This window comes from Pelobates fuscus, chromosome 7 (genome assembly GCF_036172605.1).
Source record: "Pelobates fuscus isolate aPelFus1 chromosome 7, aPelFus1.pri, whole genome shotgun sequence".
In the NCBI taxonomy this organism is placed as follows: domain Eukaryota; kingdom Metazoa; phylum Chordata; class Amphibia; order Anura; family Pelobatidae; genus Pelobates; species Pelobates fuscus.
Window position 1 is genome coordinate 127,533,832 of NC_086323.1, and position 14,322 is coordinate 127,548,153.

Here is a 14,322-nt window from a genome sequence, read left to right on the forward strand (position 1 = left end):
AAAGGCCTTGGCATGAATTGGTGGAGCAAATTTAGATAAGGGGGGTGCTGAATTTAGCCGTGCCTAGGACAGCACAAATCCAGAACACAGCACTGCTGTTAACCACATATTAACTACTGTAAAGAAAAAAGACAAAGTTGGATACTTGCACTGGGATTCCCACAAGAGCATCCAAACTTTGTCAAAAACATGACACAATTGAGACAGTTATGTTATCCTTATCAACAAAGGCAGGATTTGATTGTTCTTGTTGGCATCCCAATTTGGGTATCTAGCCAATGTTTGTATGTATATAAGGAGAGCTGGAGACCTGGTACTTGCGTCTGGACTCTAGCGCTCTATTTATTTTGCATTTAAAGGTCAGCGATGAGTTAGGAGTTACCAGATGAGTTTATTAAACTATTATATCTTTGTATACTTATTTTAGAAACACAAAATATTCAGACATTTGAAAATCTGTTGAGAATCAAATAAGATGGCTGTCTAAATGGGTAACCTCTTGTTATTAGTACAGTACTATTAATGGACAGGTTACCAGAGAGCTCTTTGTACGGACCCTGCATATTTTTGTATAATGTCATTACATCCCCTCAAAGGTGATTTACCTTCTAAAGAAGTAAAATACTCCTTCATCGGAACTTCATGAAAAATCTCCCATTCCCCTTATTAATTTTGTAAACACCTTTCCTAGTTCTGTAATATTCTTGCCTATTCTGTCTATTCTCTGCTCCTTATAGTATTACACAGAGTTGGTCCATGAGCTAGACCTTATAGCTTTATACATAGTGCAACCCTGCACTACCCGGAGTCTTATTCAGTTCCAGTAGTCTTCTTACCTCTTTCTGTGAAGGCTTGGTCTCCTCTCTGCTGGATACGAGTGAAGAGTTCCCCACCCTGCATACTGACACAGAACATTATGGAAAAAAAGGGAATACAAAGAAAGACGTGTTAGTTGTTATGTCAGTCAAAATATGTCTAGAAAGTTCTTGCAGATGAATACTACTGTTACCACTAGTTGTGTGTTACTTACAGTCTATAATTATTGTCCGACATTTTCCTTGCTGCAATAAGTTTTGCCATAGTGTGCCGTAAGATACTGGTTAATTCGTTATATAAATCCTATTTCCCTGGGTTATGCACTAGCAGGTCATATATTATAACTCATAAAATCCTTTGCGAGACATTGGTTATAGGAGTTCTCTCGTACACAGCTAAAGATCTCTCTATTGTCAATCCATGTTGTGACAGATAATGGAATTTGACAGTTATGTTCTGAGACCTTGAGTTTGAAAAGTGAGTTATTGTCAGCAGCACAAAATATATTTTCATTTGATGGCTCATAGAGATGTTCTAAAGACATAAATTTTAGGTCAATACATTAGCAAGGTATTATGTTAAAAATAGAGAGAGCTGCTGGAGGACGGGAACTGGTTGCGTAAAACATTGTCAATGGAATGAGCTGTTGTGACAAAAAGGTTTTAGATAAACCAAGGCCAGGCTTCTTAACCCTTACCAATACCTGTTTTATTCAGCATTTTATCTGCTCATTGATTGTACTTAGCCATCAATAGCAAATCTCTTTTCAGAATTTAAATACACATTGAAAAGGTTTCTTATTTTCTACCGATGGTTGAATAGCCCAGCACGAGTGTGTTTGTAAGTTTAACTAATAAAATATATTGAAAAACGTTTTCACCATTAAGTAAAGATCTTTCATGTCCTCTTGGGAGACAGTTCCAAATTCTTACAGCGTAGAACATTAAAAGAGCACTCCAAAGACCATAACCACTACAGTCAGATGTGCTGGTTATGGTGCCAGGACTGTCCTGGAGCCCTTCCAGTGTAATATATCAAACTATTTTAAAATGGTTTGGCAGCTTTCCAGGGCTCCCCAGGTGCTGGCAGTGCATCCAGTCTTCTCCTGCAGTAGAAGTTTGATATCTTCACTGATTTAATCAGGTCTGATACAGAGCATAACGCTGTTTAGCTCAGTAGAGCTAACTGGATTCTCCTGAAAGAAGAATCCAGATCCATGACCACGATAAATAGTCAAACCATTACAAAATGGTTGAACAAATTACTCTCCTGGCACCATTATGACTACAATGGGCAGTAGTGCTTACGGTGATTGGAGTGTTCTTTAAATGTTGTACACGGCAAATCCCTATGTTCCATGTGTGATTATGTAAACCAAAAAAGAATGACCAAAAACTGCAACACATTTTTACATTATGTCTATTTATATTTTGTTGTGTTGCATCCATACCACTCCATGACAATTAGTAGACATCGTTTCCCCCGGTGTATATTCTCATACACATCCAAAACTCCTACAATATGTGGTCCTCCTGATGCTCTGGTATGATACTCCACCTCTCGACGAGACTTAGGGCTATCAAGCAGGATCTAAATCAGAGTAAAAAGTATGGAATGAGTGAATTAAGTCCATATTATTTAAATACTGTTTCTATAATACACACGGGTCTATAAAAGGCAAAGCAAACCCATGCAGATTTTATCTTTCTGTTTTGTGATAAATGATACAATAAATGAGACCTACACGGTTCTTCACTAAAGTGAGAATTCAAAGTTAATTCAAATTTAAGGAAACAAAATTGCTGAACTGGACAAATTCAGTTTGGCAACTCTGGCCTTAAATTTGAAATTTACTTTGAATTCTCAGAGTTGCCAAACTGACTTTTTCAGGTCACATATTGTCTCCTTAAATTTGAGTTCACTTTGAATTCTCATTTGAATAACCCTGTAAGTGTCCATTTCCCCAGATGATCATGTGACCAAAGAAGGTGTACACAGGTGCAAGGCTTAGCAAAGGGCTACAAAGTTTAACCATAAAGCAGTCAGCACATTGATACTTTAAAACTTTGTAGCAATTTCCACCGCAGTGTTCTAAGTGTTCGTCTGGGTGACCGCAATTCCTATGGACGACCACGAGGTGGCGGCCATCTTGTTTGCATGAAAGCAGGCAGCGGTGTTTGGGCATGAATCTCATGGAACTGAAAACGGACACAGAAACTCCTGAACACTGCTATACTTCCAGCATCGCCTGCGTTCGGTTCTACAACACTTAGAAAGGCGCTGTTCAGCGGAAACGTTTCCATGTACAAGGGGATCAAGCTCCAGGATAAGACTATTGACTCTGTTCTGTAGTTTGTTCATTTTTAAACTACCGAACTAGACCGACCACTAGCCCTGATTCTCTGGAACTGTTTTGGGCATGGGACCATGTGGGTGGTCGGACAAATTATGATTTCCAGAAAATTCCTGAATCCCTGAACTGTTCTGGGTGATTTTTGGATATGTTTGTGGGGATTTGGTGTGTTTTAAGGTATTTTGGGTTTTTTTGTGCCTGGAGATAATTGGGTTTAATACAGTGCTTTACTCAATTGTCTCTCAGGCATAGGGGAGGAATTGACCTATTTTGTATGGGAGTGTCTTGGACCTGAGAACCAATATAATCGTGTATATGTTTTTACTGTAGTCTACTCTCAGGTCCAGAAAGGAGTGCCCCTTGCATTGGGATCTGCATATAAGGCCAGTTGTGGCTGCTATTAATCAGATTTCGTTTTACCCTTCATGAAGTCTAGGCTCATGTTTGGGGGATTGGAGAGCTAGATTAACTCTGGGGATTGCTATAATCACTATACTCCCTTGGATCACAACGATTGCTCTTGTAAGAGCAACCTGCTTCGCTCTCTGGACTAGGAGAGGTCTACCCACTAGAAGCTGGATCCTGACCTTGGGGCTAGTGTGGGTGGAGGACAGCGAGACCCCAACCAAGCTGCGGCGGCTTGTGGGGTTTACGGTGGTTATGGTGTTCCAGTGCTGTGCTTATGGTACTCAAGGATTACTAGGAAGCAGCGATTGATGGAGCTACCCGGTCGGGGTGCCAGGCGGCCCGTCACACTGCACTTATGTTGACTGCCGTAACTTGCATGCGCAGAGTTAGGACCTCCTGCTGGATTTCTCGCAAGTTTTTCTTCCATGTACTTTATAGGTCTGGTAACATACAGTTGATATTTTGTTTCGAGAAACATCTCAGTAAGAAGCTGCCTGTAGATGCACTCACAAGTAGGAATCTCTGGCTTCTTCTTCAGTCACAGACTGGTCAGAATAACTGGAATACTGGCCAGGAATGGATCCTGCTTCATCATATAATCATAGGATCTCTGGCCATGCTTATCTTGTCCTAATGTCTACATTTTTCATTTTTAGCAAAAAGCCCCAGAAAATCACTTCAAAACATCATACATAGCAAGTTCTTATAAAGGTTTAACGGAAAACGCAAGGCTAGATATTATGAATACAAATGCAAATCTAAAACAAATTCAAAATAACAGAATATAAACAGATACACACATTTGAAGCTCTTGCATTTGCTGTAATCCCCTAGGATTTATGGTCACAGACGTTTTTGAGGGGTTTGGTTCAATTGTTGTTTTTTTCATCAGAGCAGTTTTACCCATAAAGTGGGATAGGCTGTCACCAAGTGCCCAGGCTCAGACATGGGTCTCTGAGGGGGCCCCTATAAGCCAACAGGGAAATCAAAATATCTCCCTGATCAGCCCTAGGCCCCTCACATCGTTGAGGGAACTTCATGGTCTGCACCAGGTACATCAGGTACAGGTTGCGTTAAGAGCTCAATCACTGTCCCCCAATGACTCAAAGCATTACAGCGAGCGATCTGATCATTGACAGCACACCAATTCCATGAGGGAGCTCTTACAATGATCTCTGCCCAGTAAAGGTGCAGACCACAATGCTCCTCCACCAGAACACCAGAAAACCAGCTTCACAGCTCACCATCCACTAGACCACCAGGGTTCAGCTCCACAGCTCACCACCAGTGATAACACCCCCTCCTGCCAAAAAAGTAGGCAGGATAGGGGCAAATGGAAAATATATCCCCACACTCTCAACCACCTTCCCCCAACACACTCAGTCACACAAAATTCAGTCACCACACACAACACTCAAATAGAAAACACAGGCCTAATCAGTCCCTTCCTTATTCCTACCCCCGTAGACACAACACTCAGCTAGTACACAGCCACACACAGCACTCAGTCTACATATCCAGCACTTAGCAACTACACAAAACACTCACAGAAATAGAGCCCAGGCTCTAGGAGGCATCCTGCTTAGGGCCCGGGGCAATCTTCATATGGCACTGTTTGTGTAAAACGCTAATAGAACATTAACAAATCTCACAGTGATGTCAAAGGTTTGATGTATGCAGCAAAGCAATTAATTTATTTATTGTTTTAACTGAAGAAGGTTAATAAACTAAAACATGTGGGATCCAGGATAGGGCCTTCCCTTGAATGATTAGTATCCGGCCATAAGTATTTTCTCCCAAGGAACACTCTACTCTCCTAACCTAGCTAAACTACGGTCTATGTGATAATACTCAGTTTGCGCTTACTATAAATTATTTTGTTACTTATAAATGTGCAGCCTATTACTAAATGCTAACAAGACAGAATTATGTAATTTCTTTTTCTGGATGTTATACTTATGCAGATGTTACCATATTTGCTATCGTCTCAGAGCAGCTATTTTATGAGATTCTCTAAACGTATCACGGCACAACAAAAATAAATACATAAATACATAAATTAATTCAATAAAAAAACAAAAACAGAATTGCTAACTGTACACAAACCTACACATTGCATTTACTGTGAGTGCCTGTATTTAATAAGATTACCGTTTGTGTGTGGCAGAAATGATCAATGAACTTTCATACTGCTTTTTAAAAATGAAACTGTGTCATGTGATTATGTGATCAAATGACTCAGGCTATTTCACAGCTGTTAGTAGTTTCGAATATACATTACACGCCTGTTTGTAACCAGCGAGGCTCCAGTTTGACAAAGACCCACCCTAAAACATTGCCTGTTCCTTCTGCTTAGCGGGAAATATTAGCTTTCTGAAATTTACACCAATTAATAAAATATGGAAAATCACCTATAACTTGAATGAACCTTTATGAGATGCTCTGTTTTTTTTTTATGTGTATTTCAGATTTAGCAAATGACATGATAATCCAGTTCAGACAAGGCAAAGCCAGGGCAAAGAATGCAAACGAAGAGAGGAAATTGAAACATACGTATTCTTCCCCAATGTCAATTTCCAGAAAAGAGCTTATATAAATGATTGACATTAAAGTGAGAATTCAAAGAGAATTCCAAATCTAAGGCCAACATAGCCAAACTGGAGAAAATTCTCCAAATCAGCAATGATTCCAGTTTGACTGCTTTGGCTTTAAAGCAGCTATGTAATTTCCCCTCACTCCCCCTCCACCCCTTCATAGCCCCACCTCCTCCCCCCTCAAAAAACAAACAACCAAAAAACTATATGAGGTATTCATAATGATAAAACTTTCATAAACATGCTGCCCTATATTTCAGCGATGTAATATATGTCTCCTCTATATGTCCAATGTCTCATGTATACCCTTTAACCAGTCCTGCCCAGCGATATTTTTTAGCTGCTTGCTGCTCACACTAATGCGACTATGCTGGTGTATTCTGTTAGGCTCCTAACCCACATACATCCTAATGTTACTTGCCACCATACGGTGCAAAAACCATAGGCCATTCGAGCGGTACCCCTACTGGCGAACCGACTTGTTAATAGGCTGCTGAAACCAGTGTAAACCCTCTATCCCGGTCTGGCTGACATAGGCCGTTAAACATCATACCTAGGCTTAGCTGCACGAGACACTAAGTGGCATTTTGTGCGATATACTGGCCTACCTGTTATCTGTTAGCATAACTAAACTATACGACTGTCATAATCCTGTGGTCTCAGTTTAACTTGTCCCTATCTTGGCCTCCACGGCTCAGTTTTAACCTGAATCACTCACTTTAGATGCTCCACATGATAATACCCTTGAATGTAAAGCTTTGATTTGCTGTATTGCATCTATTTCTAGCCTGCTTAAAATCGTCTTCACCGAACGACCCATAAGCGTACTTAAACTAATCTGTTACTATTGTAAAGCCCGATATCTTTATGTTTCTACACAAAATATGTTTTGATGTATCAACGTCACGTTAATTAAGCAGGATAACCGAGACATACATTATAACACACATGTTTGAATGGCTCAATGTTTTAAGCTTGTTTAAAAAAAAATATATATAAAATGAGGCGGATAACTCTTGGAGATTTTGTAACTTGATATGATGATATTAACCTGTGTAACCCCTGCAAGTCTCCCTCTCTTTATTCTGTATCACCATAACCCTATGCCTCAATAAAAGAAAGATTGACATAAAAAAACTTTCATAAAGACTTTTGGAATGTTAATGAAATTCAATAGGAACTACTTTATCTTATGGTAAATCGCTAACCTTTTTTTTTTTTTTTTTTTTATAATTCTTTATTTTTATTGTGCACGAGATAACATACAAGCTGACGATGCCACAACAGCATAGTACAAGCCTATTAAAACAAGGTATTTCACATATATGGCATTGAGTTATTGGCACATTTTGTTTTTATATGAGAATAAACAAGCTTGGTATGTACGTCTAGTTATAAGTCACCAGGGTGGCAAACAGCAACATTAGCATGTATAACGTGGTGGGTTTCATGTGAGTAACTATGTTGTAACTTAATGTGGTGTGTGTTCTGACAGCATGGCTAGCCTGGATAACTCTACACCCTGTTCCAAATTGTTATACAAATTATATATTTCTCATTTACCCTATCTTGCAGCTCCGCCATGGCAACGCACCGGATCTCGCGAGAGTGAACTCTAGCCCGCAGGCTAGAGTTCATTCACCCACTGGACCACCAGGGATGGTGTCAGAGTGCCGGCCCCCTCCCACTCTCTCCAGGTACCAGCGTGCCGGTCCCCCCCCTCCCAGGCTAAAGGTAAGAAGGGAGGGGGAGGACTTAATAACTGGTTATTTTTATTTTTTACCCCCCCCCACACACACACACATAACACTTATCCACAGCACTCTCACACCCATCACACACTGCACCCTCACATACAGCACTCACACACATCACACACAGCCCTCTCACACACACAGCCCTCTCACACACACAGCCCTCTCACACACACAGCCCTCTCACACACACAGCCCTCTCACACACACACAGCCCTCTCACACACACAGCCCGCTCTCACACACAGCCCTCTCACACACAGCCCTCTCACACACAGCCCTCTCACACACAGCCCTCTCACACACACACACACACAGCACGCTCACACACAGCACCCTCACACACAGCACCCTCACACACACAGCACCCTCACACACAGCACCCTCACATACAGCACTCACACACACACAGCACTCTCACACCCATCACACACAGCACCCTCACATACAACACTCACACACATCACACACAGCACTCTCACACACACAGCACTCTCACACCCATCACACACAGCACCCTCACATACAGCACTCACACACATCACACACAGCACTCACACACACACATCACACACAGCACTCACATCACACACAGCACACACACGGCCCTCTCACACACACATCACTCACACCCATCACACACAGCACCCTCACACACAGCACTCTCACACACACATCACACACATCACACACACACACACAGCTCTCTCACACACACAGCACTCTCACACAGCACTATCATGCACAGCACTCTCACACACATCACATAAAGCCCACACACACACACACACACACATCACGTACAGCCCTCTCACACACACACATCACACACAGCACTCACACATATCACACACAGCCCTCTCACACACAACACTCTCACACAGCACTCACACACAGCACTCACACACAGCACTCGCACACACATCACCTTTACACCCATCACACACATCACCCTCACACCCATCACCCTCACACCCATCACACACAGCACTCACACCCATCACCCTTACACACAGCACAAACAGCACCATCACACACAGCACCCACAGCACCCTTACACAGCACAAACAGCACCATCACACACAGCACCCACAGCACCACTCAAACACAGCATCCATCACACCCACTGCACCCCTCACACATACACACTGCACCAAACACACACACAATACTTCCGAACATATTCATATTCATATTCATAATATATATATATATACACACACACACACACTACAGCACCCCTCACACACATACTGCACTCCTAAACACATTACGTTCCAGACACACACTAGATCCCTTACCAAACTCTGAATCATATACACACACTAGATCCCTTTATACACTCTGAATCTTTATATACACACACTCACTAGAGCTACACATTCTGGGTCCTTCGAACAGACACTAGACTCCTGTATACACACATACTGCACCACCTACACACACACACTACATTTCTAAAATACACACTCTGGATCCCTTATAAACACACTAGATTCATTGTAAACAAACACATACTACACCCCTAAACACACACTCTCTACAACCCCAACAAACACTACATCACCTATATACACACACACACACATACTGTACGCACTATAGCCTGTATGCACACACTTAGAACATCCCCAATACACATATTCTCTACAACCCCTAGCCACATTTGCATTACATTACACCAAAAACACAACACGACTAAAACCGACCTTATTACACAATACCACACCACAATCAGCTCACTCTACATACACACAATCCCACAAGCAGGCTCCAAACACATGCACAATACTCTTTCCTGGCCCTTTTGTCTCCTGGTATCCATTTATAAAGACACCAGAGACAAATTGCAAGGAACCACAGTGCAAGCATGTTATTAAATTTGCTTGCACTGTGCAGAACAAATACAGGGCTTTTTTTCTCTTGCTAGAGCTCTTTAGCAGAGCTCTGCGCATGGTCTGCCCTGGAAGAGCATTGAACCAACATGCTCACTTTGAGAGGGGGCGTGTTTGTCATTGGTGATGACGAAACACACCCTCTCTGCCCCGCCCCCTTCTTAGTGGGCCGCTGTGATAAAAAAATGCCCGGGCCGAATTTTTCTCCCAGTCCGGCCCTGGTTGTAAGTCCCAGGGTAGGTCGCTTGGCTTAGAGTCTCTGGATGCGCCAGGTGGGTCAGCCGATGCCCCTTCTGGAGGCTGGGTTGCCAGGTGCTGTAGGTGAATACCTCTTTCCTGTGTCTTGAAGCAGCCGCCTGTCCGGCCTCTGCGGTGGTTCGGACGCGTCCTGCTCTTGTTGTGGCCCCTTTCCTGCTCGGCAGTCAGTACGAGGCAGTAGTCGGCTCCAGCGGCTCTCACCGGCATGTCTCTTTATCTGCCTCATCTGCCTGGTGTTCGTGTGGCCTCTGGAGGGTGCTGATGGTCGTTTTCGCTGCCCCGAGCACTGCAAGCTCTTGTGCCCCCTCAGTAGCTTCAGTGGGGGATGAGGAAGCTTGTGAGTGCTCTTTCATGCGGGATCCGTGCCTGTGGGCTTGTGGAGTTGGTCTGCTCGGAGCCTCAGCTGCTCCCAGAAGGCTTTACATATTTTGTCGAAGGTTGCCAAGAAGGTCAGAGCAGGGCTTGCATGCTTCTCGGTGCTGTATTCCAGCACCATTTTGAGAGCCGCCATTAGGCCCACGGATTTTGGTGAGGTGCACTCAGGACAGTCCCAGACGCAGGTAAGTGGCTGTGGTTGCCGGGATAACCCTCACCGGCAGGGGGGAGGGGTAAGCAGGGAAGTCCACTTTGGGTGCGGCAGGAGCGCAGGCTGAGGGATTGGCCGTCTCTCCCAGACCCGCGCAGCCAGGTCGCTGTTAGGCCATGTTAATTTCTCTGTGAGTCGTCCTGCAGGATTTACCTCGCAGATCGTCAGATGGGTGAGCTGAAAGTCTGTTGGCTTTAGGTAGTCCAAGGTTAGGCATTAGAGCCTTTAAAGCCGGCAAATATGGTCTGTTTTGTCAGGATTACTCCCGAAGCTCTGATAGTGTGCGACCGGTCGACATGTTGGGCAAGCTGCGCCCCCCCAAATGCCTAACTTTTAAAAAGATAAAGCTATTGACCTTTTGTCACTTTCCCAAGCCATCACTTGTAATAGCTGTGGGAAAATGGCATTGTCTCAGTCATAGCAGGACAATACCTATAGAGGCTCCAGTGGTCTTGCGAGATTAAGACATGAGTGTTGTATAGGAGTACAGCACTTACATGGCAGATGAAGCACCAGGTAAGATCAGGTAAGTATACCTCACTTCTACTGCACACCGCAACCCAAGCAACAATGTCATCACCTGGGGTCTTTGCAAAATATGCAAAAATTCCAAAGAGATTCTGTCACCACTGTCGTAACAATTCTTACTTTAACCCTGTTAATTAGATTTTTCACACCTCATAGATATAGGGATAATCAAACATAACATTAAAAAAATCATGGGAAATTTCTGTTCCCCTATTATTCTCTTTATTTTAATTTGGTAGTTATCCCCCTGCATGCATGTTGATGGACTGGCACTGTTTGAGGGGAGAGGACTTGGCACACTACATTGGGGATAGACGGCGCTATTGCAATACGGACTGAGCTCCTCCATTCAGCTAGGTTATAGGGAAGGTAAATATACTCGCATTCACCAGTTTCATCTGTAACTATATATGGAGTGAGACGGGAAAAAAGGGGGGATTGCAATTTATCCTAATTAATAATGGACCCCATTAGTTCCATAACCTTCCCAATGACAATCTACCTGTAGCAGTACATACAACGGGATCCAATATAAAGCATGACACATGGCAGCTGGCATGGTCGGCCTTATAGGTGGGCGGCGGTCCAGTGGCAAGTTACAAATCCTGATGCAAGTAAGGAAGGCAGGGCGGAGTTAAACATGATGCAGGCGGGGCTAACTGGAAGCATGGTGGAGCTAAATGTGGCCTGGACCTGCTGCCCAGTTACTGCTGCACACTGAGGGGAAGCAGGAAGGAGTCCCTCATACCACATCAACAAGACATCCCGCAGTGCCTCCACTCCCTCCCTCAGTGCCCATAATGGAAAGAGGTAACTGTGTTTGACTGTCTGTAACGTGTGTTTGTGTGACTGTCTGTCTGAAACTGTATGTGTGTTTCTGTGTGCAAGTGACTATGTGCCTGGAACTGTGTGCGTGTGGCTGTATTTAACAGTATATATGTATAACTGTGTGCGTGTGGCTGTATTTAACAGTATATATGTATAACTGTGTGCATACAAATATGAATTAAATACCCATGACAAATACCACACACAGTCAATACAGACATAAATCTCACACAGTCAATATGCCCATAACAAATATCGCACACAGAGGTCCAGAACAGATTCCCAACATACCAGACCATCAGAGATCAGCATGCCCCCCTCTCTGCAAAGTAACAACAGCAAGGAAGAGTGATTATTTTTTTTTTTTTTTTTTTTTAATAATTAATAATTTAATAAAGCCTCTATACAAACACTACAACCCTACACACACACACACACACACTATACATGGTTTAGTAGATGTGAACAAGCAGGAGCGCTATAAAGAGTTTTCTCACAGGGAGCCTAAAGGCCCAAGGCTGGACCTGACTGCTGGACTCACTTTGCTTTGTCCCTTAGCAGGGAATTATTATGACACACATGGAACAATGTATATAATTGTCAGTTAGGAATACATGCATCAGCCTGCACAGATACAGCACACCTTGCAGTAAGTTTATATGGAGTGGCATTGTGACTGCGAAGGTGACCCTTCTCTGATCTCATCACAGGATAAAAAATAAGCTATTAACTCAAGCTACTAATCAGATAACATATCTGCTAATAAAGTGTGAATGAAAACAGAGATTCAGGCTGGTGCTACAGACATAATTCATCTCTAATTACAGAGAATGAATTAAGCTGTAATACTGCCAAAACAGCCGTGACCTGGCTGCATGTATATAATAAGGTAGAGATACTGTTAATACAGGGAGAATGAATGAAAATTGTAATGCTTACTCCACATGAATGGTGGATGGGAAAAAAAGCAATGTCATTATGGGGAGAGGGAATGGCCGCAGTTACATTGCTAAAACGGGGAAAGTGAATGAAAGAAATAATAGCGTTGATATAGGAAGAGTATATGAAAGTAGTTATAGCCCATATGAGTGGATAAAGCCAATGATAATGCTAATACAATGTAAGTGAATGAAAGCATTGTTACTGCTCTTATAATACAAGTAAAATAAAACTGTTTTAACACTGATACAATGCGGATCAATGAAAGCAATGTCACCATTGATAAAATGCGAGTGAATAAGAACAATGATACTGCTCATCCAGGGAGAGCAAATTAAAGCAATGCTTCTGTTGATAAGGAGAGAGTGAATGAACACATTGACACTGCTGATACAATGCAAGTGAATGAAAGAAATGTTATCTGTGATGCAAAGCAAGTGAATAAAAGCAGTGACATTGCTGATACAGGGAGAATGAATGAAAGCGATGATACTACTGATATGGAGTCTGGAGAGACTGAATGACGCAATGATACTGTTGATATAATGCAAGTGAATGAAAGGGAGTATGCTGCATTATAGGAATATTGCATGAAAAAAAAAATAGTATTGATACTGAAGCAACTAAACTATGGTTATGGCATTTCCATGCAGTTCCTTCTTTACCCCTTAAGGACACATGTTATTCCAGAAGTCTGGTCCTTAAGGGGTTAAAGGATCAATATAGTGTTAGGAATAAAAATGTGCATTCCTAACTAGTCACCGTGCAAAAAAGATGTTTACTCACCTTTTCTCCCATACCATGCCGCTCTCTCCATGGCTGGCCCTGCCTCATCGGTCTTGATGATCTCCCATAGGAACACACTGAGAGGCCAGGGTGCATGGGCAGCAAAACTCTGCACTGCGCCAAGCCAATCAAATGGCCTATATAACATCATCTGATTAACATAGCCCAGCTTTACTGACCTATTTCATTGGAAGTGCCTCTAGTGACCGTCAGTGTCAATATGAATGGGACATGGCATGCAGGCCACTTGATTATTGTTATTATTATTATTATTATTATTATTATTATTATTATTGGTATTTATATAGCTCCAGCTTATTCTGCAGCGATTTACAATTTGATGAAATGATCTGGGGGTCTACAGTGTTCCTCTAAAGCAATCATGCCCAAAAGGTAGATTCCCCAGATGTTTAGAAAGACAAAGCATCATGGAAGTTGTAGTTTTCAAAGACATTTTAAAGGCATGCAAAGCATCATGGGAGTTGTAGTTCTACAACATCTGGGATCTACCTTTTGGGCACCCAAGCTTTAAAGAAACACTTCAAACCCATAAAGCACTTCAGCAATAGACATTTTC

General features: G+C 42.5%; 1 protein-coding gene across 1 annotated transcript in view; it reads right to left on the reverse strand.

Moving 5' to 3' along the window:
• Nucleotides 1-14,322, reverse strand: part of MAPKAPK3 (MAPK activated protein kinase 3) — a 43,540-nt gene that overhangs the window by 19,731 nt on the left and 9,487 nt on the right. The window contains exons 2-3 of the mRNA XM_063426616.1: nt 2,267-2,406; nt 837-901 (exon numbers count right to left, since the gene is read on the reverse strand). Of these exons, the coding sequence (XP_063282686.1) occupies nt 837-901; nt 2,267-2,406 (205 nt within the window). The remainder of the gene's footprint in view (nt 1-836; nt 902-2,266; nt 2,407-14,322) is intronic.